A 26,705-nucleotide genomic window follows, 5' to 3' on the forward strand; every position below is an offset into this window, starting at 1 on the left:
TTTGCCTTATGTCTTAGTTGTCCCTGTTTATGTAGATGCATAATTATGGCACACATCTTTCCCTTTTCCCTCCTCTACTGTTTGGTGAATAGTGTCCATAACAGGATTCCAAACTTTGGGAACTCACTGTAGTTTCAGTGCATCGAGTACCATTGGCTCTTTCCATTTCCTGTGGTCCCTGAAATCATCTCACAAGCCTTTTCATATTTTTACATGTAATAATTACAAAATATTTGATCTGTATTGGGATTAACCAACTACACTAACTAGGATGGGAGTTCCTTGAGGAGCTCCTTGAAGCACTCTCATCTTAATGATCCCTGTGTCCAAGCAGTATATGTTAAAGAAGCATCTGCAGATTACCATCAACACTTGTTACAGATTTTTATTTCTAGGCCGCACTTGTAGAAATTTTTTCAGTGGGTTATATGCGGAGCTCAGGAACCTGCATTTTGTCAAATTCTCTAGATGATTCTTATCTGATAAATTTGAAAATGGTCACCAGTTAATAAGCATAGAATTTGTTAAATAAATGCTTACTTTTTTCTCTCTCTCTTAAGCTATAAGCATCTTAAAGGAAAATGTGTTTCCACTAAGTATCTGGCCCAGCCATTCGAACATAGTAGATTCTCAAACACTGTGGAATCGGTCTATGTTAATGGGGTGACTTATGACTGGGGTAATTAGAAAAAAGCTTTCCCTAAGGCACTGAATTTTCTGGCCTTGAAAAATGAGTTGGATTTGAATAGGTAGGGAGGGGAGGGAGCATCCTGGCCAGGAGATCTACATAATCAAAGGAAAGGAGTTGAAGAAACAGAATCATGCTGAGGGTTGATGATTAAATTAGTTTAACAAGAGCAAAAGGTTCTTGTGGCAGAGGAATGAGAGATGAAGCTGCCTCCCCACTGTATAAATTAAACATTTGTTAGCAGAGCTCTCATTTCATTTTAATTTAATAAAAGCAAAAATAAGTGGTTTTGATGTGATTAGTGACCGACAAGGGGTCCACGGTGCTGATCCACCTTCATGGCACATGTAGAAATGCAAAATTTAGTACAGAATTAACTTGCCCAAGCATCTGTTCACAACTCCATATGAAAAAGAAAAAATAGACCAAAGCATATGTTACAAGCTAAAGTCTTAACAACTTCTTTTTCATATCATGTTGATAGGAATTCACATTTTAAGCAAAATCTCTTACCGACTTGGTAATGTGAATTCAAATATTAGATAACCACAATAATTATAAAGAAAAAATGTTTTTTTTTTAAAAAAAGCATTCTGTTTACACATGAAGAAAATATTAACTTGTAACCAAAAAGACAATAAATTTGTAGTTAAAATATATTCCTTCTGTCATGACATTGCCGGCACTAACCTATGCATTTATAATTAATTCACTTGCATATTTACTCACTCACTGATCTGATAAATAGTTATTAACAATCTACTACTTGCAAAGCACTGTACACAAAATGTTAATGGCAAAGCACTATGTGCATGATACAAATTGAAGATTTATTCTTACATGGAAGAGAGAAGAAAGATTGATTAGAATAATTAGGACCAAGTTATAATTCATTTCTTCATTCATTCACCCACTCTTAGATGAATGAATACAGCCCATGACTTTGCTTTGTACTCTGTTATATGCCACACACTGAGCATAGCACTTGATATGTAATAAGTGCTCAATAAGTATTTGTTGGATGAATACTTGTATTGATCACTTTTTCAGGTTCTCAATCTACAAAAATAAAGTAAAACAGAGATGTCCCTGCCCTCAGTGAGTTCATAGTCTAGTGAGGAAGACAAATATTAATCATGTGCACTATGCCAAGTGTTGAGGAGCCTCTGTCAGATTTGGCCTGACATACAAAGGCTATCCTAAAGAAGTGATCTTGCAATGAAATCTAAAGAACAGGTGGAAATTAACCAGACTAAGAGAAGAAGGAGGAGTGATTTAGGCAGAAGAAGGAGCAGGAAAGAGCATGATGAGTTCACGGTGGCTGCCATGCAGATTGAGAGGGAGTCACAAAAATGGGAATGGAAAGGCAGGTGGCTAGGGTGAAAATGAGTAAACACAACTTTTTGGGAGTTCCAAGTTTATAAATAGTAGGCTAGATTATATAGATAAGAAAATATATTGTTTAAAGTTGATAAAAACTAAATCATTTTGAGGAAATTGATATTTGCAATAGACATTTGGTTAAAATTAAAACCTTGAAACTCATTGCTCAGTTGTAATATAAATGAAAAATTCGTCTGATGAAACTAAGCAGTTTTTTTTCAGTGGCAAGCAAAACAACTGAGCATGTAATTCCAAATTACAAAACCTTGGCCCTTGTACATTGAGCCAATAAATATTATAATTTTACTAAATTACACAGCAGCAATTAGCCCTCAAATGAGGGTTAATAACAAAATCAACACAGTATCATAAAAATAATTTGGGTGTACTGATGTAGAACTATATTGACAAATTAATATACCCTGACAAACAGTTCATTCAACTTTTCTGTAAGACTAATAAAAAATACATAATTTATTGATGTAGTTCACATGATAGAATTCATGCAGAGAAAAGTAAAGCTGAGACTCTTAAAGGGCAGTCGTGGAATGTGGAAACAATGACATTAAAATGTGACCAAAGACAGCTGACTTTACTCTCTCACTAGTTATTATGAAGTATTTGGTCAGGTAGACTAGTATTATTTTACTAAATTTATTTAGTTTGGTTTTTTCTTTTTGCCTGTATCCCAGTATAATTTTGACCACAGTATTTAACTCTGGATTACATATCTCTGTCCATTAAGCTATATCTAAGTTTTATCTGAGATAATATTACAATAATATTGAGTTTCACCATTCTCCACACCCATACTCCTATATCCCATAATACAGAGGTGGATATGGGGTTGGTGCTTGGTAAGAACTTGTTAACTTTTCAGAAGTGAACAATTAGAATACTTATGAATAAATATTACAAGTTTTAACAGTAATAATGAAAGAAGTTTATTAATCTTATTATTATTTGAGTAGTTAGGTTTGGGGATAGATGTCACAGAATGTTGTAAATTGTCTCTTACAAGTTTATATTATGAAGGATATGGAAAATAAATATCCAGCAATAGTTAACACCATTTCTATTCTACCCTGATATCTAATTGAAAATAAGTATAAAACTGAAGAATAAAAATTAGAATGTATTGAAAAAATAGGATATAACATATTCAAGAGTATTAAAACTAACTGTAATATATTTAAGAATAATAAAATAAAACAAATATGAAAAATGAATAACTCAATTTTCTCTTAAAATAATCCATTGAACTCTAATAGTGTTTTAAAATTTTGCATTTTTCAAAATGCAGTTTAAAAGCCCATGATGTATAACACATGAGATTTTATTGGTCTACCTAACATTACTATGCAGTGAAGTCAAGTAGGAAAAGTATAAGCATTCCTACTTCTGTAATGGGTAAATTAAAGCACAGCAAAGTTAAAGGTTTCTACTGATGACACTAATCTTTTTCCATTTAACATATATTTATTAAGCATTCACTGGGTATCCACTAGGTAGAGGCTAGGTGATAACTCAGTTTAGCATATTCTGTCTACTACCAATTGAAGACAGGATAACTTTGGAACCAATGCATTAGTCATGACAAAAAAACTCATTGCCTGCCTCTAATTAGCTATTTTTCTACCAAACACACAACTAAATGGTCTTTACCTGGAAAGACTTATGATTTTTTAAATACAGATTCTAACTTTCATTGAATAAATGTAAGGTATTGACATAAAAAGCAGACTATCTACCTTATCATTTATTGACTTTCAGGCAGAAAAGATAATGCATGCACACTTGACAGCTTAACCTTTCATTTCATGAAATGTTCACTGTTTAGCAGATTTGTGATATAATTTTTTTAAATTTTCTGTTCAGGTAATGAATGATTCCATACTAGATATTGATTCCCAACTTTGAAAGAATTCAAAGTTTGAATTACATTGAAATCATACTGAACAGACATAGTCTTTTCCAATTCAGAAGGTATTTCAGTTTTGCAGTACATCTTTATGACCCTCAAAGGTTATTGCCAACATTTTTTGCAACAGGCACACAGCTAAGTACTGGAGATTCAGAGATTCAAGTTCTACTTTAAAATCTCGCAATAGTTATAGAATTATCAGTAAAAAGAAATTTCAGGTTATTGGTCTGCCAACAAAAAATAATGACCTTATTTTATTTCCATTCAGTAAACTATCTAAATTGGAAAAAATATTTACTCCAGAAGAAATAAAACATTTTTGGATATTTTCAAAGGTTCGCTCATAGGAATGTGTAATAATAGAATGTGGTGCATGTAAAAAAGTACATATATGTATTTCCAACATTTCCACATTAATAAGAGATAAAGAAAATAGATATACTGTAGAAACTATATAATTCACTATAATTAAAATTTATGTTAATGAACACCTATATATCATCTAATGATTCTTAAAAAAATTACATTGGCAACTCCAAATTTTCTCTATATCTTAAAAATATTTACAGCCATAAAATTTGCTTTAATCAATTGGACTTTAATGTAAGCTTTGCAATTAGACATTTAAAATTGATTTTTCTTCTCTAATGTGCCATATATCCTTTATTGGCTGACTTTACTAGCTAAATACTAAGTCTGACTTATGTAGCTGTATTTCAGGGATCCTAGCTCCAAAATGGAAGTCATAAAGACTTCCATAAGAGCAGTTTTCAGTGCCCTATCAGAGTGGATTGAAGTGTGAATGGGAGATAAGGAAGCAAAGGCAAAGAGTGGGAACATAATTTGTACTGTGATCCTGTGGGAAAAAAGAGCAAACAAATAGGGAAGTAGCTGAAAGGAGCTATAGCATCTATAAAAAATAGGATTTTTTTAATCATGGAAGAAACTAAAGCATGTTTGTGTGCTGCCGAAGGTGACCTGGTAGAGGCAAAAGTTGAAAGTGTGTAGGAAGTAACTCCAGTCCTAGAGTTCCTGTAAAGACAAGAAGAGATCTAGAGCTCAAATGGACAGGAAGGAAACACAAATTTGGGAGAGCCAGAGGTAGTTAGTGAAAGAAAACTACTGAAGTGACTGCAAAACACATAAATGTATTGCTCTAAATTCAAACTAATTGTATCCCCAATTCAACTTCAAACAAGTCAGATCCTAAATATGCCACAGTATGCCAGAGGAAGTATGATGAAGGGAGAGTATATGCAGCAAAATACAGCAGTCTTAACCAATTGTCTTTAAAATATATTCCCTTGCAAATTCTCTAACTATGCATATGAAGAGCCTGAAGATAAAGCTTTGTTACCTTTGGAGTAAATCTACCTATGGTTGTTTGTGTTTGTTTAAATAAATAATAGGGTAAGTGATGAGCTGTGGTAAAAAGAGGATACTTTTGACAAGATTGAAAAAGTATGAAACAGTCTCAGAGAGTTGGAAAGCAACTTGGGGAAAAGTAGTAAAGTTGCAAGCGTTATTCAATCCTCATTTCAGGTATTTGTCTTGAATTTAAAGTCAAAGTAGTCAGCCAAATTGTGATTTTTCTCCAACATCTTTGTGCATTTGTAGAAAAGGCAGAATGTTGGATTCAACCAATGTTAAGTTCAACTAGGTAAATGTAACAACAACAACAAAAAAAAAACAGTTTGCTAAGTGATGTTTGCAAGAAATTGTTTATAACTGTGGACTGTTAATGAATCTCAGCTTAGGAAAGAAGAAAAGATAGGTAAATAGAGACAAGGTGAATTTAGCGTATCAGTGATACATCAATAACTGTTGCAGAGGAATTCTAGGATGCTGTAAGAAGTTAACTGAAAGTATAAGAAATGACAATCAGCCAGTGGTATATTTGCAATTGTGATTTCAAAGGTAATATGGATCATTGTGATGACCAAGTCTAAGTGTTATCTTTGGAACAGGTTACTGAGATGGAGAAGAACAGATTGGTTATGAACATAGATTGTTTATTTTGTTCAATTTAGTGGAATTCTTGGAGCAGTAGCATGTACAAGTTACCTTGGAAGGAGTTGGGGACACAGAGATGAACAAGATTCAGTCCCCTGCTTCAAGGAGCTCAGTATAAATATGCAAAGTGCTACAGTAGGAATACTAACACAGAAAGAAGGATACCTAACCCAATCAGGGATCAGGTGAACAGGCTTAGAAAACAACATTTGTGTACGTTGAACCAACCTTGCATCCTGGGTATGAAGGCTACTTGATTGTGGTGGACAAGCTTTTTGATGCGCTGCTGGATTCAGTTTGTCAGTATTTTGTTGAGGATTTTTGCATCAATGTTCATCAAGGATATTGGCCTGAAGTTTTTTGTTGTTGTTATTCTCTGCCAGGTTTTGGTATCAGGATAATGCTAGCCTCATAGAATGAGTTAGGAAGGAGCCCCTCTTTTTTTATTTTTTCGGAATAGTTTTAGTAGAAATGATGCCAGCTCTTCTTTGTAAATCTGGGAGAATTCAGCTGTGAATCCATCTGGTCCTGGATTTTAGGGGTTGGAGGCTATTTATTACTGCCTCAATTTCAGAATTCATTATTGGTCTGTTCAGGAATTCAATTTCTTCCTGGTTCTGTCTTGTAGGGGGTGGAGGGGGTGTATGAGTCCAGGAATTTATCTATTTCTTCTAGATTTTCTAGTTTATGTGCCCAGAAGTGTTTATAATTTCTGATGGTTGTTTGTATTTATGTGGGGCCAGTGGCAATATTCCCCTTATCATTTTTTATTATGTCTATTTGGTTCTTCTCTCTTTTCTTCTTTATTAGTCTAGCTAGAGGTCTATCTGTTTTATTAAGTTTTTCAAAAGAAAACTCCTGTATTTGTCAATCTTCGAATGGTTTTTTCTTTGTATATCGCCTTCAGTTTGGCTCTGGTTTTTGTTATTTCTTGTTTTCTGCTAGTTTTGAGGCTTGTTTGCTATTAGTTATCTAGTTCTTTTAGTTCTGATGTTGAGTTGTTAACTTGAGATATTTCTAGCTTTTTGATGAGAGCATTCAGTACTATAAATTACCCTTTTAACACTGCTTTATCAGTGTCCCAGAGTTTCTGGTATGCAAATCAATAAATGTGATTCATCACATAAACAGAACTAAAGACAAAAACCATATGATTATCTTAATGCAGAAAAGGACTTCAGTAAAATTCAACATCTCTTTATGTTAAAAAAAAAAAAATACTCTCAATAAACTAGGTATTCAAGGACAATACCTCAAAATAATAAGAGCCATATGTGACAAAACCACAGCCAATATCATACTGAATGGGCAAAAGCTGGAAGCAGTCACCTTAAAAACTGGCACAAGACAAGAACACCCTCTCTCAGCACTCTTATTCAACATAAAGTTCGAAGTTCTGGCCACGGTAATCAGGCAAGAGAAAGAAATAACGGGCATTCAGATAGGAAGGGAGGAAGTTAAACTATCCCTGTTTGCAGAAGACATGATCCTATATCTGGAAAACTCCATCGTCTCAGCCCAAAAACTTCTTAAGTTGATAAGCAACTTCAGCAAAGTCTCAGGATATAAAATCAATGTGCAAAAATCACTAGCTCTTCTATCTACCAGCAGTAGTCAAGCTGAGAATCAAATTACAAATGAGTTCCCATTCACAATTGACATAAAAAGAATAAAAGACCTAGAAATTCAGCTAACAAGGGAAGTGAATGATCTAAAGATCATTCACTATAAACCAAGTTGAACTATAAACCACTGCGCAAAGAAATCAGACATGACACAAACAAATGGAAAAACATTCCACGCTCATGGATAGGAAGAATCAATATCACTAAAATGGCCATACTGCCCAAAGCAATTTACAGATTCAATACTCTTCAAAATTACCATTGACATTCTTTGCAGAACTAGAAAAAAAACTATTTTAATTTCATGTGGAACCAAAAAAGAGCCCAAATAGCCAAGGCAACCCTAGGCAAAAAAAAAAAAAACAAAACACAAAACTGGAGGCATCATGCTACCTGACCTTAAACTATGCTACAGGGCTGCTACAGTAACCAAAACAGCATGGTACTGATACAAGAGCAGACACATAGACCAATGGAACAGAATAGAAAACCCAGAAATAAGACCGCACACCTACAATTATCCGATCTTCAACAAACCTGACAAAAGCAAGCAATGGGAAAAGAATTCCATGTTGAATAAATGGTGCTGAGATAACTGGCTAGCCATATGCAGAAAGTTGAAACCGGAACCTTTCCTTATACAATATACAGAAATTAACTCAAGATCAATTAAAGATGTAAATGTAAAACCCAAAACCATAAAAAGCCCTAGAAGAAAACCTAGGTAGTGCCATTGAAGACATAGGCATGGGCAAAGATTTCATGATAAAGATGGCAAAAGCAATTGCAACTAAAGCAAAAATTAGCAAATAGGATCTAATTAAACTATAGAGCTTCTGCACAGCAAAAGAAACTATCAAGAAAGTACAAAGACAACCTACAGAATGGGAGAAAAATTTTGCAAACTATGCATCTGACAAAAGTCTAATATCCAGCATCTGTAAGGAACTAAAATTTACAAGAAAAAAAAACCCATTAAAAAGTGGGCGAAGGACATAAACAGACACATCTCAAAAGAAGACATAGATGCACCCAAGAATTATATGAAAAAAAAAAGCTCAACATCACTGATCATTAAAGAAATGCAAACCAAAACCACAATGAGATACCACATCACCCCACCAGTCAGAATGGCTATTATTTAAAAGTCAAAAAACAACAGATCTTGGTGAGGTTATGGAGAAAAAGGATCACTTATACACTGTTGGTGGAAGTGTAAATTTGTTCAATCATTGTGGAAGATAGTGTGGAATTCCTCAAAGACCTAAAGACAGAACTACCATTCGAACCAGCAATCCCATTGCTAGGTATATACCCAAAGGAATATAAATTGTTCTATTATAAAGATGTATACACATGTATGTTCATTGCAGCACTGTTCACAATAGCAAAGACAGGTTATCAACCTATATGCCCATCAATGACAGATTGGATAAAGAAAATGTAGTGCATATACATCAAGGAATACCATGCAGCCATAAAAAAAGAATGAGATCATGTCTTTGCAGGAACATGGACGGAGCTGAATGCCATTACCTTTTGCAAACTAACACAGAAACAGAAAACCAAATACCACATATTCTCACTTTTAAGTGGGAACTAAATAATGAGAGCACACGGACACATAGAGGAAAACAACACACAGTGTGGCCTACTGGAGGACGGAAGATGGAAGGAGGGAGAGGATCAGGAAAAATAACCAATGGATACTAGGCTTAATACCAGATGATGAAATAATCTGTACAACAAATGCCCATGACACATATTTACCTATATAACAATCGTTGCACATCCTGCACACGTAACCCTGAACTTAAAAGTTAAAAAAAAAAAAAAAAGAAAACATTCTCAAAGACCAAATTGCAAGACCAAGGGTGATGCCTTTATGAACTGCAGACAGTTGGGTTTTCCTCAAGGCTAGAGGGTATAGTGAAAGAAGAGTCTAAGAAGGAAGCAAGGGTCAAATAAGAGAAGTTTTGTATGATATGGCAAAGGCCTAGTGGAGGCTTTGTATTCTTTGGAATACAAAGACTATTTCAAGCAGGAGTAATTTTACTGAAATGGCCCACAGGCTGCAGTGTAGATAGAAGATGGAGGAAGGTAGTAGCCACAGTTTTTTGGAGAAAGAAAATAAGACCAGTTTAAATTATAAGATGAGAGTGCATGTGTTACAAGGTCTTTACTCTTAAATTTAGATTCAGACAAAGTCATCAAAGTTTGCAGTATAGGTGGAGGGTAATGCGTTAAAGTGCAGGTCATGAAACCTGAATTGCTTCCTTTGTCCAGTTGTTAGCATTTTGTAGAACCCAGCCCAGGAAACGTAAAATACCAGAATGTAACATCCATGAGGGTTTGTCTATTTTGTTCGCTGTTTCTCAACTACCCAGTACATGCTGGGCCCTTAATAAACATTAACTGAATAAAATCACTGAAGGAATTAAAGTCCATCTTTAGCATCTGATCTCCTCCTATGCTGCCTTCATTCTAAGGCCTCTTGCCTAAGTACCATCATGCTAGGTGTGAACCACTTATAAATTTCCCCCAAATACTCCTTTACTTTTGAACCTTTTCATATTTTACAAAACAAAGATCAGGCTCTTGCCCTCCCCGTATGTTAGCTCTATGACCTTGGGCACATTCATTTTTTTTTTATGCCTAAGTCTCTGTAAAATAGAGATAGTAGCTAATGCCCATTGAGCATTGAGCACTGACACTTAGAACCAGTCACTGTTCTAAGAACTTTAAATGCCTTAACACAGTTAATCCTGAGTATCCTCCTATGTGGGCTATACTACTGTCATTCACCTATTACAGATGAGGAACACGAGCCAAGATAAATCACAAAGCAAGTAAGTGACAAAGTCTGGATCTGAACTCAGTCCAGCTCCTGAGACCATGTTCTTAATCATTATGCATACTTCCTGTCCAGTGACACTACCACTGTCATTGGACAGTTGTGAAGATTAAATGAGAATAATCTACATAAAAACACTTAGAAAAGTGCCTTACTATATTAAGTACCCAATGGAAGTTAGATTTTGTTGTTGTTATTGTTTTACTCTATTTATAGCTTTTAGAATCTTGTATGTTCATTGATAGATGACTCACTATTTCTCGAAGGAAATTAAATTATTTCATTTTAGACAGATCTAATTAGGAGACAGTCATTGTTCATTTGATGCTCACTTACACTTAACTTCCTGCAACTTTCCTCATTGTTTCTAGTTCTGAACTGGGGATAAAGAGAGGCAAGCCTAGCTCCACTTTCTTACCACAACCCTCAGATATTCAAAGAAGAGTGTTTTTGACACCTACATAGTCCATTCTTCAGTCTAAGCAGTTGAATCATTTGCTGTTTCTCTTATAGCATGGTTTCCAGATACTCTGATTTGAGGCAGACACCCTTATACCTGGGTATCTAGATCAGAACAAAATGTTATAACTCATATGTGGAATAATAGCTGCATATAGAACAAGACATTGAGAGAAAAGATTTGAAGATAGTCCTGTCAGTCTGAATTATATTCTCAGACACAGTTATGGTGCCTTCCTTGTATGGAGTAGGTAGTAATTCTTGACTGAATGACTTCACTTATAGACAAATGTGTTAATGAATACTCAGCTTACTCTTGACTTAAATCCCCAATCTTGTTCACATGTACTTTTGCTTCTGCTGCTATACTTCTGAGATTGGTTTAGGAAACATATGGCAGGACATTGTATTAGTCCTTATTAAACTTCATTTTGTTTGAGCTATCCAGTCTTCCAACATTTCAGATCATCTTGGATACTAATTTTGTCATTTCATGTATTGTCATTCTCTCCAAACATCGTGTCATCTGTAGATTTCTCCTCTGGGCCATTAATACAATCCTCTGAGTATTCAAATGGAATATATTATGCTCATATTCTATTAAAATATTCATAAGGGCTTATTGCTTAAAGTGTTTTAATTAATTATAAATCAATCACATCTTTTTAGCAGTGCATTTTATCATGAATTGTCAATAAGAATATCTGCTTATTCATTCAATAATTATTAAAATATAAAAATATTTTTTCTAAAATATCACCCAAATTTGAGTAATTAAATTTTTTTTAAAGTTGTAAAAATTTATGAACACTTTGGTGGGATAGGCTTCTGAAATAAATTCGAAAAACTTAAAATTAATGTAAACTGAAAATATGCTCAGACCCCATGGTGCTAACCTTTTCATCACCAAAGAAATTAACTGAAGAAGCTAAACAGTCTCAAGGCATGTAGTACATTACTATTGAGAGAATGTACAAGTAGGCTTGTCATCAAGAGGTGAACAATTTTAGTCATTTAATTTCGTGTCTCAGAAAGAACAACCAGTTTCTATGAAATTCATGAATAAAAGATTTCCCACTTGTGAGAACTAAAGGGCTAGTAATAAACCAAGTATATTGTTAAATAAAAGATGTAAATACAAATGGAAGAAAGTTTCTTAAAATGAAGTCATGCTTCTTTAGTGGATTGCAAACTCTGAATGTTATTAAACAAAGAGTAAAATAAAAAAGAAATTAAAAATTATACCCTGAAATATTGATGATCTCAAAATTTAGAAAAAAATGTAATAACTGGAATATCTGAATAAAATATAATTATGTCACTTTGGTTAGAGAATATAGCTTTAAAAATTTTATTTGCTAATTTGCATTTATTAATTTGAGAAAACCTTCACCTTTGTTAATTCAGATTAGAATTTTAATTTTAAAACAGGTTTCATTCTGTTGCCTTCCAGTTGTATATTGCTTCTGGGAATAACAAGTTTTTTTAAATTACAGTATCTACCATGTAATCTCATACAAGTTTAAAATTTAAGGTCTCTTGGCTGGGCACAGTGGCTCACACCTGTAATCCCAGCACTTTGGGAGGCCGAGGTGGGCATATCACGAGGTCAAGAGATTGACACCATCTTGGCCACATGGTGAAACCCTGTCTCTACTAAAAACACAGAAATTAGCTGGGAGTGGTGGTACACGCCTGTAATCCCAGCTATTCAGGAGGCTAAGACAGAAGGAGGCAGAGGTTGCAGTGAGCTGAGATCACGCCACTGCACTCCAGCCTGGTGACAGAGTGAGACTCCATCTCAAACAAACAAACAAGCAAACAAATAAAGTTCTCTTATATTTTACTAGTTTTACTTTGACAAAATTAGATAAATGGCAGATTATGTTTTTCATAAGTAACATTTCTCTTAACATCATTTCATCTTAACCTGATAGGTATAAAAATAAATATAATCAAACTCTATCCTCCAAATTGGAAGAATAATAGTAATTCATGTAGTCAAATAAACAGGCAGAAATAAATTAGGAAAGCCAGGAGAATCCCCAGACCCTCTGAAAAAGCAGATTACTCCTGCAGGACCTGGGAGATACCCCAAATACTGTGAGTGCCCAAACTGTGGAAATGGGAAAGGGAGATCCTCCACCCCTGAACACACACACACACACCAGGGAGCTTAAAGGTCTAGATTATGGAGGAAGATTCCGACCTTACATGGAGCTGAGTCCATTTAGAGAGCCAAGCAAAATACAAGGTTAGAGGAAACAGTGAGGAAATCCCTGTAAGCTCACTGGGTCCCATAGCAAGCAATTTCTGCCTGACCTCACAGGGATCCTTAAGCAGGGCTGCCAGAGGCACTGAGTAAAGGTCACAGGGAAAAGGAAACCTCTAATTGAACTTTATAACAATTTGAACTGATTGAGAAGTCTCCTGGCCAGAACTCAGGGGAGGGTGTGAATCAGTGTGCAGACTCCACAAGTTGGGGAAGAAGGAAAAAACCCTGCTTACTTTTGCAACTGGGAGGCAGGTAGCCTGAGGCAAGTTCTCAGCTCTGCTGGCCCACTGCCTGGAAACAGACTCTGTGCTGTTGGAAGAGGCACGGTGGGAGTGAGACCAGCCCTTTGAATTGCATGGGAGCTGGGGGAGGCCTGTGACTGTTGTTTTCCCCCCACTTCCCTGACAACCTACATGACATAGCAGAAGCAGCCATAATCCTCCTGGGAACATAACTCCATTGACCTGGGGCCCTCACCCTCATCCTTCATAGCAGACACAGCAAGACCTGCCCAAATAAAGTCTGAGCTCAGACATGCCTAGCCTTGCTCCCACCTAATGGTCCTTCTCTACACACCATGGTAACTAAAGACAAAGGGCATATACTCTTGGGAGTTCTAGGGCCCCACCCAACACCTGTTTTTCCTCATACTACCACAGCTGATACTCTTTTGAAAGTGCCATCTCCTAGCAGGACACCAAACTGCAAAAAAATAGTACTGTTTATCATATTGATTGTTGGTTGATTATAAACAACCAAAGCTAAGGACCCTCACAGAGTCCATTTTACCATCTGCCACCTCCACCAGAACAGGTGCCAGTATCCATAGCTGAGAGACCCACAGATATCCATATTACAGGACTCTGTACAGATAACTCCTAGTTCCAGCCCAGAGCCTGGTAGACTTGCTGGGTGGCTGGATCCAGAAGAGAGATAATAATCACTATAGCACAGCTCTCAGGAAGCCACATCCCTAGGAAAAGGGGGAGAGTATTACATCTAGGAAACACCCTGTAGATCAAAAGGAACTGAACAACAGCCTGAGTCTTAGACTTTCCCTTCAACAGAGCCTAACCGAATGAAAAGGAACCAGGAAACCAACTCTGGTAATACGACAAATCAAGGTTTTTTAACACCCCCCAAAAATCACAGTAGCTCACCAGCAATGGATCCAAACCAAGATGAAATCCCTGATTTACCTGAAAAATAATTCAGAGGGTTAGTTATTAAGCTAATCAGGGAGGCACCAGAGAAAGGCGAAGCTCAATGTAAGAAAATCAAAAAAATAATACAAGAAATGAGGGGAGAAATATTCAGTGAAATAGATAGCATAAATGAAAAACAATCAAAACTTCAGGAAACAATGGATGCACTTATAGAAATGCAAAATCCTCTGGGAAGTCTCAGCAATAGAATTGAACAAGCAGAAGAAAGAACTTCAGACCTCAAAGACAAGGTTTTCAAGTTAACCCAATCTAACAAAGACAAAGAAAAAGAATAAGAAAATATGAACAAAGACATCAAGAAGTCTTGGATTATGGTAAATGACCAAACCTAAGAATAATCAGTGAAAAAAGAAGAGAAATCTAAAATTTTGGAAAATATATTTGGGGGAATAATTGAAGAAAACTTCCCTATCCTTGCCAGAGAACTAGACATTCAAATACAAGAAGCCCAAAGAACATCTGGGAAATTCATCACAAAAAAATCATCACTCAGGCACGTTGTCATCAGGTTATCTAAAGTTATGACAAAGGAAAGAATCTTAAGAGCTGTGAGGCAAAATTACCAGGTCACCTACAAAGGAAAACCCATCAGATTAACAGCATATTTCTCAGCAGAAACCCTACAAGCTAGAAAGGACTGGGGCCCTATCTTCAGCCTCTTCAAACAAAACGATTATCAGCCAAGAGTTTTGTATCCAGCAAAACTGAGCTTCATAAATGAAGGAAAGATACAGTCTTTTCCAGACAAACAAATGCTGAAAGAATTCGCCACTATCAACCCAGCAATAAAAGAACTGCTAAAACGAGCTCTAAATCTTAAAACAAATCCTGGAAACACATCAAAACAGAACCTCTTTAAAGCATAAATCACACAGGACCTATAAAACAAAAATACAATTTAAAACAAAAAAACAAGGTATGATTAATGGACTAATAGCAAGATTAATGGACTAGTACCTCACATCTCAATACTAACATTAAACACAAATGGTCTAAATGCTCCACTTAAAAGATACAGACTTGTAGAATGGATAATTCACCAAACAAATCTGTGCTGCCTTCAAGAGACAAACCTAACACATAAAGACTCCATAAACTTAAGGTAAAGGGATGGCAAAAGACATTCCATACAAATGGACACCAAATGCAATAGCAGTAGCTTCTTACATCAGACAAAACAAACTTTAAAGCAACAGCAGTTAATAAAGACAGAGAGGGTCATTATATAATAATAAAAATGACAATTTTCTGTTGCTCAAACAGAAAAATGTCACAATCCTAAATATATATGCACCTAACACTGGAGCTCCCAAACTTATAAAACAATTACTGCTAGACCTAAGAAAAGATAGACAGCAACACAATAATAGTGGGGGGTCTTTGATATTCCACTGACAGCAATACACAGGTCACCAAGACAGAAAGTCAACAAAGAAAAAATGGATTTAAACTATATACTGGAACAAATAGACCAACAGATATTTACATGACATTCCACCCAACAACCACAGAATATACATTCTATTCAACAGCACATGGAACTTTCTCCAGGAAAGAACATATGATAGGCCACAAAATGAGCCTTAATAAATTCAATGAAATTGAAATTATATCACGCTCTCTTTCAGACCGCAGTGGAACTAAATTGGAAATCAACTGCAAAAGGAATCTTCAAAACCATGCAAATACATGGAAATTAAATAACCTGCTTTTGAATGATCATTGGGTCAAAAATGAAATCAAGATTGAAATTTAAAAATTCTTCAAATTTAATGATAATAGTGATACAACCTATCAAAACCTCTGACATACAACAAAGGCAGTGCTAAGAGGATAGTTCGTAGCCCTGAACACCTACATCAAAAAGTCTAAAGGAGCACAAACAGACAGTCTATGGTCAGACCTCAAGGAACTAGAGAAACAAGAACAAACCAAACCCAAACCCAGCAGAAGAAAGGAAATAACCAAGATCAGAGCAGAACCAAATAAAATGGAAATAAAATAATAAAAAAGACAAAACAAAAAGCTGGTTCTTTAAAAAGATAAATAAAATTGAGAGACCATTAGCAAGATTAACCAAGAAAAGGAAAGAGAACATCCAGATAAGCTCAATTTGAAATGAAGTGGGAGCTATTACAACCGACATCATGGAAATACAAAAGATGCTTCAAGGCTATTATGAATACCTTTATGCACAGAAACTAGAACATCTAGAGGAGATGGTTAAATTCCTGGGAAGATACAACCTTCCTAGCTTAAATCAGGAAGAATTAGATACCCTGAACAGACCAATAACAAGCACAAAGTTTGAAATGGTAACAAGAGAATTACTAACCAAAAAAAAGTCCAGGACAAGAGAGATTCAAAGTAGAATTCTACCCGACATTCAAAGAAGAATTGGTAGCAATTCTACTGACACTATTCCTCAAGATAAAGAGGGAACCCTCCCTAAATCTTTGTATGAAGCCAGTATCACCCTAATACCAAAATCAGGAAAGGACATAGAAAAAAAAAAGAAAACTACAAATCAATATCCCTGATGAACACAGATGCTAAAATCCTTAACAAAATACTAGCTAACCGAATCCAACAACATATCAAAAAGATAATCCCACCATGATCAAGTGGGTTTTATACCAGGGATGCAGAGATGGTTTAACATACACAAGTCAACAAATGTGATGCACCACATCAACAGAATCAAAAACAAAAATCACATGATTATCTCAACAGATGTCAAAAAAGCATTCAACAAAATCCAGGATCCCTTTTTGATTAAAACTCAGCAAAATTGGCATACAAGGACAAACCTCAATGTAATAAAAGCCATCTATGACAAACCCATAGCCAACATAATACAGAATAGAGAAAAGTTGAAAGCATCCCCTCTGAGAACTGGAACAAGACAAGGATGCCCACTCTCACCATTCCTCTTTGGCATAGCACTGGAAGTCCTAGCCAGAGCAATCAGACAAAAGAAATAAATACAGGGTATCCAAATTGGTAAAGAGGAAGTCAAACTGTTGCTGTTTGTTGATGATATGGTTGTTTACCTAGAAAACCCTAAAGACTCCTCCAGAAAGCTCCTAGAACTGATAAAAGAGTTTAGCAAAGTTTCCAGATACAAAATTAATGTATACAAATCAGTAGCTCTTTTATACACCAACAACAACCAGGAGGAGGATCAGATCAAGAACTCAACCCCCTTTACAATAGCTGCAAAAAAATTAAAAGCTTAGGAATATACATAACCAAGGAGGTGAAAGGCCTCTACAAGGAAAACTACAAACCACTGCTGAAAGAAATCATAGATGACACAAACAAATGGAAACACATCCCATGCTCATGGATGGGTAAATCAATATTGTGAAAATAACCATACTGCCAAAAGCAATCTACAAATTTAGTGCAATTCCCATCAAAATACCACCATCATTCTTCATAGAATTAGAAAAAACAATTCTACAATTCATATAGAACCAAGAAAGAGCCCACATACCCAAAGCAAAACTAAGCAAAAAGGTCAAATCTGGAGGCATCACACTACCTGATTTCAAACTATACACTAAGGCCATACTCACCAAAACAGAATGGTACTGGCATAAAAATCGGCACATATACCAATGGAACAGAATAGAGAACTCAGAAATAAATCCTAATATTTAAACTGCCAACTAATCTTTGACAAAGCAAACAAAAACATAAAGTGGAGAAAGGACACCCTATTCAACAACAAATAGTGCTGGGATAATTGGCAAGCCACATTTAGGAGAATGAAACTGGATCCTCATCTCTCATCTGATACAAAAATCAACTCAAGATGGATCAAGGACTTAAATCTCAGACCTGAAACTGTAAAAATTCTAGCAGACAACATTGGAAAAACCCTTCTAGACATTGGCTTATGCAATGATTTCATAACCAAGAACCCAAAAGCAAATGCAATAAAAATGAAAATAAGTAGCTGGGACTTAATTAAACTAAGGAGCTTTTGCATGGCAAAAGGAACAGTCAGCAGAGTAAACAGATAAACCATAAAGTGGAGGAAATCTTCACAATCTATATATGACAAAGGAGTAATATGCAGAATCTACAACGAACTCAAACTAATTATCAAGAAAAAAACAATCCCATCAAAAAGTGGGCTAAGGACATGAATAGACAATTCTATAAAGAAGATATACAAGTGGCTAACAAACATGAAAACATGCTCAGCATCACTAATGATCGGGGAAATGCAAATCAAAACCAGAATGTGATACCACCTTACTCCCGCAAGAATGGCCATAATCAAAAATAATAGATGTTGGCCTGGATGCAGTGAAAGGGGAACACTTTTACACTGCCGGTGGGAATGTAAACTGGTACAACCACTATGGAAAACAGTGTGGAGATTCCTTAAAGAACTAAAAGTAGAACTACCATTTGATCCAGCAATCCCACTACTAGGTATTTACCTAGAAGAAAAGAAGTCATTATATTGAAAAAGATACTTGCACTTGAATGTTTATAGCAGCACAATTTGCAATTGCAAAACGTGGAACCCACCCAAATGCCCATCAATGAGTGGATAGGGAAACTGTGGTGTATATATATATACACACCAATGAGTGGATAGGGAAACTGTGGTGTGTACACACACACACACACACACACACACAATGGAATACTACTCAGCCATAAAAAGAAATGAAATTAATGGCATTCGCAGCAACCTGGATGAGATTGGAGACCATTCTAAGTGAAGTAACTCAGGAATGGAAAACCAAACATCATAATTTCTCACTCATATGTGAGAGCTAAGCTATGAGGATGCAAAGGCATAAGAATAACACAGTGGACTTTGGGAACTCAGGGGGAAAGGGTAGGAAAGGGTGAGAGATAAAAGACCACAAATTGGGTGTAGTGTATACTTCTTGGGTGATGGGTGCACCAACATCTCACAAATCACCACTAAATACCTTACTCATGTAACCAAACACCACCTGTTCCCCAATAGCCTATGGAAATATAAAATAAAATAAAAACAAATTAATGAAACAGCCTAAAATTGCATATACATGGCAGAAGTTATTGGAATTTGTTTCAGTCATACAAAATATATGATTTCTTTGTGTTAATATTGGTGTAACCATTTTATCAGCTCATTTTTATTGATCATGGTAAAATCACCTTGAAAAGGATCTGTCTCCCAGGCTGAAGTGCAGTGGTGTGATCTTGGCCCACTGCCTCCCCAGTTCAAGCAATCCTTCTACCTCAGCCTCCCAAGTAGCTGGGATTACAGTCATGCACCACCACATCTGGCTAATTTGTGTATTTTTAGTAGAGATGGCGTTTCACCATCTTGGCCAGACTAGTCTCAAACCCCTGACCTCAGATGATCTGCCCACCTTGGCCTCTCAAAGTGCTTGAATTACAAGCATAAGCCTCCATGCCTGTCCGTTTTGTATTTGATTTTGATCTCTGTTTTACAAAGAAACATTGCAGCTATAAAGTAGACATCTTCTATATTCCCCGTCCAAGTCCTATTCCAATCCCTTCTTCACCAAGGAAATTACTTCTTTGAGTTTATTGTACATCTATTCCATATTTCTATTTCAAAATGCATATATATGTATTCATGAGTATAGAGCAGTTTTTTTGACTTGCGTAAATTGATTTGTGCTATATAAATTTTCTGTACTTGCTTACTTATGCAATATTGTTTGCAAGATCTATTCCTCTTCATACATAAAAATATAGATAATTCGTTTTCATTGCTGTGCATTTTACCAACATATCACTTTTTCATAATTTACCTTACACTGTTGTTTAGTTAGGTTATGACCAACTTTTTAATATTATTCTGTAATTAAAATTTTGTTTTGATTTTTTTTATATTTCAGATCATTTAGGTAGGATAGTTGCTTAGAAGTAGATATGAAAGTTTTTGAGGTGTGAGATTCATATTTGAAAATGTTTTCCAAAAAGATTACAGTTTATAATCTCAAAAGCCATTTATGAGAGTGCTCATCTTATTGCACTTTCACCAGCATTGAATATTCCAAGTTATCCTGGAGTTAATTCACTCATTTTTAATGGAAACAATTGACTTAGTGATTAAATTAGCATAGAAAAATGTGATGTATGTGTTGGTTGGATGTAAGTCATTTAGTTAAGTTCCAAGATCCACTTTAAAATCATCTATTGATTATGAAATACTGTTATATCATTTCATGTTGTGGTTTGTCTTCTTTTCAGCAAGGCTATATATGGATCTGCTATGTTTTGTCTATGCTATTCTTAGGAAATTTTTGTTTTTCTCTGTAGTACATTTTATTATAATATCCAGTATTAAAAATACTTTTTTTTAGAAATATAGCGTATGCTTTAATTTCTTTATTGGGTATTTGTGATCACCAACTCTCTTCATTATTTTGGAATTTCAATTTTAAGCTCTAAGATGATGTCATTTTTGTAGCCAAAAGAGCTGAGCAACAATATCATCTACAGTTATGCAGCCTCTATCAAATTATTCTCATTTTCCCCAGGAAATGATTATCAGATTATTTATCCATAAAGTAGGACTATTACCACCTTATGTTATTAAATAGATTAAATGAGAACCTTTGAAATAAAGTAGAAATATGGATAGAGTCAGTGATCTCTTTCCAAGTAGTTATAGATGCCTAAAGTTTCCAGTAGAACCCAGAATTAGAGAAATTCAGAAGTATGATTGATCATATTTCTCTGCCACTTTGCCTGACACAGCCAAGAGAGCAATTTATGCATCACAGGTTGCCCAAATCCTGGAAATCATGAAGGGCCTTATGTTCCCACAGCATCCTCCCCAACCCACACACCAAGACTTTATATTTTGTACCTCAGCCAACTCTCCCCAGAGTTACAGTTTGAATTTTGCCATTGCCCAAAATGACTTCAGAAATCTTGACTCTCCAAATTCTACTCTAAATTCTGATTTTTCCTTCTTCCACTTCTGTCTGTCCCTCGCTCCTGCTACACTCTTCTCTGACCTATCGAAACCTGAAGTCTTTTGTTCCTTCAATTTTCTTTTAGACTGTCAACTCCCTTCCTGGCCCCACCACCAAAAAAAGTTATAATTGTTATCATTGATACAACTCTTTTGATTGCCTTCAGTGATTCCTCTCAAACTACTTCAGTATGGACCATTCTCCCCAACTGCTGATGTATACAAAATTCTTGTTCCCTTATGTTAACAGATTACCTCATTTCCTACTTCATCAAGAAAATTTGAGAGCTTAGAAATGCCTCCCTTAACTACCAGCCCTCTTTCCACCATGCCACCTACACCCATACCATCCCTGCAATCTTCCCTCTAGTCTGAACAAATGAGATGCCTCACTTCCATTCAGTGTCAGCCTCTCCTCCTATGCTGTCAATCTCCTCTCCATTATCTCCTCTTGGAATTTACTCCATTACTTTTGTAGCATCTTATCTATCTTTAATCTGTTCCTTTTTGCCAGTATCTTCACATCAGCTTTCCTTTCCCTTGACCCCTCAGTTTCTTCATAGCCCCTTTTCTCCTCTGTTCTCATTCAGACTTTACAAAGAACATTCTACCTGTATTGTATCTATTTATTTTCTTCTTATTTATCTTCAACCCACTGTAAGATAGTTATCACCTGAAATGTCTGTATTAGTCAGGGTTCTCTAGAGGGACGGAACTAATAGGATAGATAGATATAAAAAGGAGAGTTTATTAAGTAGTATTAATTCACACGATCACAAGGTCCCAAAATAGGTTGACTGCAAGCTGAGGTGCAAGGAAGCCAGTTCAAGTCTCAAAGCTGAAGAACTTGGAGTCCGATGTTTGAGGGCAGGAAGCATCCAGCATGGTAGTCCAATGTTTGAGGGCAGGAAGCATCCAGAATCGGAGAAAGATGTAGGCTAGGAGGCTAAGCCAGTCTAGATGTTCATGTTTTTCTACCTGTTTTATATTTGCTGCCAGCTGATTAGATGGTGCCCACCCAGATTAAGGGTGGGTCTGCCTTCCCAAGCCCACTGACTCAAATGTTAATCTTTGGCAACACCGTCACAGATACCCCCAAGATAAATACTTTGCATCTTTCAATCCAATCAAGTTCACACTCAGTATTAACCATCACAATGTTTATCATCAAGGTTAGTAGTGATCTACTGTTTTTAAAATGAAGTAGATATACTCAATCTCTCTTCACTGGACACTTTTCCTGTGTAGGATGCTCTTGTTCACTTCCTTTTTCCTAACAAAACTCTATTCATTGGACTCTAGTCACCCTTACACTTCTAGACTCCGTTTCTTCTTGTTGCTCTTCCTGTTTTCAGCCCTCAAGTATTAGTGTCCCTTAAGGTACCGTCCTCAGTCAGCTGCACTCTAGCTCCCCTCACATTCCCCTTGGAGAGCTCATTCACATGTTTCTACTTCTGTGACACTTCTAAGTTGTATCTCCAGCTCAAACCTATTCCCTAAGCTTCAGATTTTGACAGTCTGCTGATTCCTGGTCATCTCCACCTATATCCCCAGGAACCTAAAGTTAATTATGATTAAGACTGATTTCAGTCTCTCCCATTTATCTGTTTCCACCTTGATATTCTGCATCTCCATTGGTGACATCACTGCATGCTGGGAGACTAGAAGACATGTTTGTGCATGACTCACTCCCTCGCCCCCATATCCTGTCACCAAGTCCTACATTTTTATCTTTTAAATGTTTCCTGAATCAACTGCTTTTTATTCATCATTACCTCTTTCATTACTAGCCCTGTTAAGTTTCCTGTTTTTGTTTTTCTTTTTTTGAATAGGATAGAGTATATATACAGAACACCAATCTGCCAAAATCACTTCCCATTAAAAATATTTTAATTATACTCCTTCACTTATGCAACAAAGTCTATCTCCTTTAAAAAAAAATACAAGCTTTGAGTTTCTTGAGGGCAGAGACCATACCATGCACTATGACTAGTGTAATGCCTAGCACTTAGAAAATGTTTAATAAGACATTATTTAATGAGGGATGAATAAATTATAGAAGTGCTGTGTATCCATTCTTGTCATTCTTTTTGTCATACAGTGTCACCATGTGGCACAGACAACAGTATTTACCAAATAATCCGCGTCCTCCCCTACATTTCCCAGCCTTCCTTGCTCTTAGGGTGAGGTCATATAAATAGTTCTAGACAATGAGCTATAAGCATAAATGCTGCATGTCACTTGCAGCCCAGTATCTTTAAGAACAATGGTGACTTTTCCAAACTCTCTCTTCCCTTGCTTTGGCTCTCCTGACAATCTTGAGATTGTGATCACTGAGATTTCAGGGTTAATTTGTTAAAACAGCATAATCTGGCCAACCCTGAGTAATAATAATGTTTACTATTACAAGTTTATACATCAGTCTCTGTCTTATTATATACATATCAGTTTTCTGAACCTTGCCCAGTATGCAGCTCTTTTGCTTCTCCTTACACCTGCCTAATACCTAGGCAAAAAAATAATAATAATAATAACATTTGGAGGCTGAGGCAAGTGGATCACCTTAAGTCAGATGTTCAAGACCAGCCTGGCCAACATGGTGAAACCCTGTCTTTACTAAAAATACAAAAATTAGCCAGGCATGGTAGCCCACGCCTGTAGTGTCAGATACTTAGGAGGCCAAGGCAGGAGAATCACTTGAACCCAGGAGGCAGAGGTTGCAGTGAGCTGATATTGCACCACTGCATTCCAGCCTCAGCAACAGAGTGAGACTCCATTGAAAAGGAAAGAAAAAGAAGGAGAGAAGAGAAGAACCACACATGACTGATGTTTTCCAACTCACCTGCCTGTTGCTAGCCAACCCTCTGCCTCAAAACCTCTGCATATCAGAGTGTGCTTCCTACGTGATTTATGTTTTCCATCCTTGCCCAGCCTGAAATATAGGCAGAGCAGTTCATTGCTTGTTCTCTATGATCTAAGTGACAGTAGAAGTATTTTTCTACATGCACACATGCACATCCTCTGTACTACCTCATAGATGCCTTTGATTTCACAGCAGAATGCCATGTCTCTAACTTTAAATTTCAATCCTTGCTAGGGAAACTTCTTCCAAGAATTGTACCATAAGTTCTATTGCAAGCACAGGCTAAAGGAATGAGAGACTATCTCCAAAGTAGGTCTGGAAGTCTTAAGCCTTCCTAATTTGTTAAGGATGTGTAGATAACCTCCACAGACCTACAATAATAATCTCTTGGTAACTTTGATATGATTCTTTTCTTTTCTACAACTATTATACAAAATGCACTGCTTTTGTATTTTGGAACCTAGTTAGGTTCCAGATTTTATTGAACTGTTTTGTATTTTGTTGTTTCAGTAAGTAATAATTCTTTCAGTTAGGAAAAAAAAAAACAGAAAATATGCCTTCCAGGCTTATATGATCTCGCCAGGATTTATCCTTTAGCTCTACTTTCTGTAGAAATGCTCTATCCTCAGACAGGCTCTCCTTTTTGTCATGTGTGAAGTTCCCAGGACTGTTCCCTTTCCGTTTCAAATCCGGCAGAGTAGAGCAAAAGTCTTTTCCCCAAAAGTCACAAAGATTCGTTGCTTTGTATGTGTTCTGAATGGGTCATGTTCCCATCCCTGGACCAATCTCTGTGGCCAGGTGGATTTTATGCACTAATTAGCTGAGGCCTTAGTCATCCCTGAAGTGGAAAAAAGCAAAACAAAACAAAACAAAACAAAAAAAACACTGAAGTGGTAAAAAAAAAAAAAAAAAAAAAGAATGGGCTTCAAAGAAAGCACAAGGCCTAAGAATAAGGAAGGGGATAATTTCTGGAGAGAAATTAGGCCACCACAAGGAAGGTTATGACGTTGGCAGCAATAGCAACCTCTGTTCTCTCTATACAATCTGCTGCCAGGAGTTAGAAGTTAGAGACAGCTTCCAGTTAGAGAATGAAAGTATTTTGTTATATACTACATGTTACACTTTGATCATATTCTCTCTCCCTTCTCTGAACTTTTAAAACATATTCTAAAGTGTTCTCCTGTATGCTGCCTTGTGTTGTAGTTATTTATAAACATTTCTCTCCCCTAGATCTAGATCTAGATCATCAGCTATTTGAAGGCAAGTACTGGGGTTTATATGACTGTGCATCTTACATTGTGCATTACATGTAGGAGGCATCCCCGACTATTCAACAAATAATTATTCATTGACAAAATGAAGGGATTAAAAGCCCATGGTTCTTCAGGTGGTAGATTGGGGACTTATTTTTTTTTTAAGTCAACGTGTCTTACTCATTTTACTCATATTATTAGGTTGGTGCAAACATAATTGCACCAACCCAATGTTATCTCATCACAGTTCTGTAACTCCTGCGTGTGCATGGGTGTTTGTGTGCCAGGTGCTAATACACACACAGTAAGAACTTACTATGTGCCCATGGCAAACAACAGGGATATGAGTATATAGTGATTATAAAACAAACATTCCTCACGTCTTCAAAAGCTTATACTCTAGTGACAAAGACAGACATTTATCAAATAGAGTGTAATCAGTGCTCCAAAGAATAATTGTAAGGTATTCAGCAAGAATGTTTGTAATAGATCTTCCATATTATTATTATTTTTTCTGACTGATTGCAGCTCAATTCCAAATTGTCTACATCAGGGAATACCAGTTTTTCTAGAGGTCTGTTAAACGTGGAATCATTCTTAGACAATTAACACTAGATTCCCAAATAAAAGCTCAAGATTCAAGAAATTACATCTTGTATTTGTGATAAGTAAAAACTAATTTAATTTTCTTTTCCTCTCTCCATCCTACCTTTCTCCCAGCCTGAAGTTCTGGATCAAATACAAAATTTGAGGGAGTTATGGATGGATAATAATGCATTACAAGTGCTACCTGGGGTATGTAAGTTTTTATTCTACCATGTTGTCTAATATTTATGTTAGATATTTGTTGTATCTGATAATAATCTCAAATCTTAAATTTCAGTGTTTGCATTTCAAAGTAAAATAATACTCATTAGCAGTGTTCAGTCACCAAGTGTTTTCACCATTTTTTTTTTAGTATTTTATGTATCTTTTAATGAGTGTTATAGGTATACAAAAATGCAAGAAAGATTTTTCTTATTCCCTTCAGAGTATATTTGTTATCTCTTCCCACATTTACTGTTATTTAAAAGTTGAAATAATTTATAGTTATATTTTTAAAGAGCAAAATACTATATATAAGTTTTATTTTTACAAAATCAACCTTATTTTTACAATTAACTAGACAATAG

General features: G+C 35.9%; 1 protein-coding gene across 8 annotated transcripts in view; it reads left to right on the top strand.

Annotated features, from left to right (window-relative positions):
* LRRC7 (leucine rich repeat containing 7) overlaps positions 1–26,705 on the top strand; it is a 592,672-nt gene that overhangs the window by 418,507 nt on the left and 147,460 nt on the right. For all 8 annotated transcript variants that reach the window (XM_021667706.2, XM_021667707.2, XM_064372502.1 and 5 more), the window contains exon 9: positions 26,254–26,328. In XM_021667706.2, the coding sequence (XP_021523381.1) occupies positions 26,254–26,328 (75 nt within the window). The remainder of the gene's footprint in view (positions 1–26,253; positions 26,329–26,705) is intronic.

Source organism: Aotus nancymaae, unplaced genomic scaffold, assembly GCF_030222135.1.
Source record: "Aotus nancymaae isolate 86718 unplaced genomic scaffold, 86718_ANA_hifiasm-v0.15.2.pri h1tg000007l, whole genome shotgun sequence".
Lineage (NCBI taxonomy): Eukaryota > Metazoa > Chordata > Mammalia > Primates > Aotidae > Aotus > Aotus nancymaae.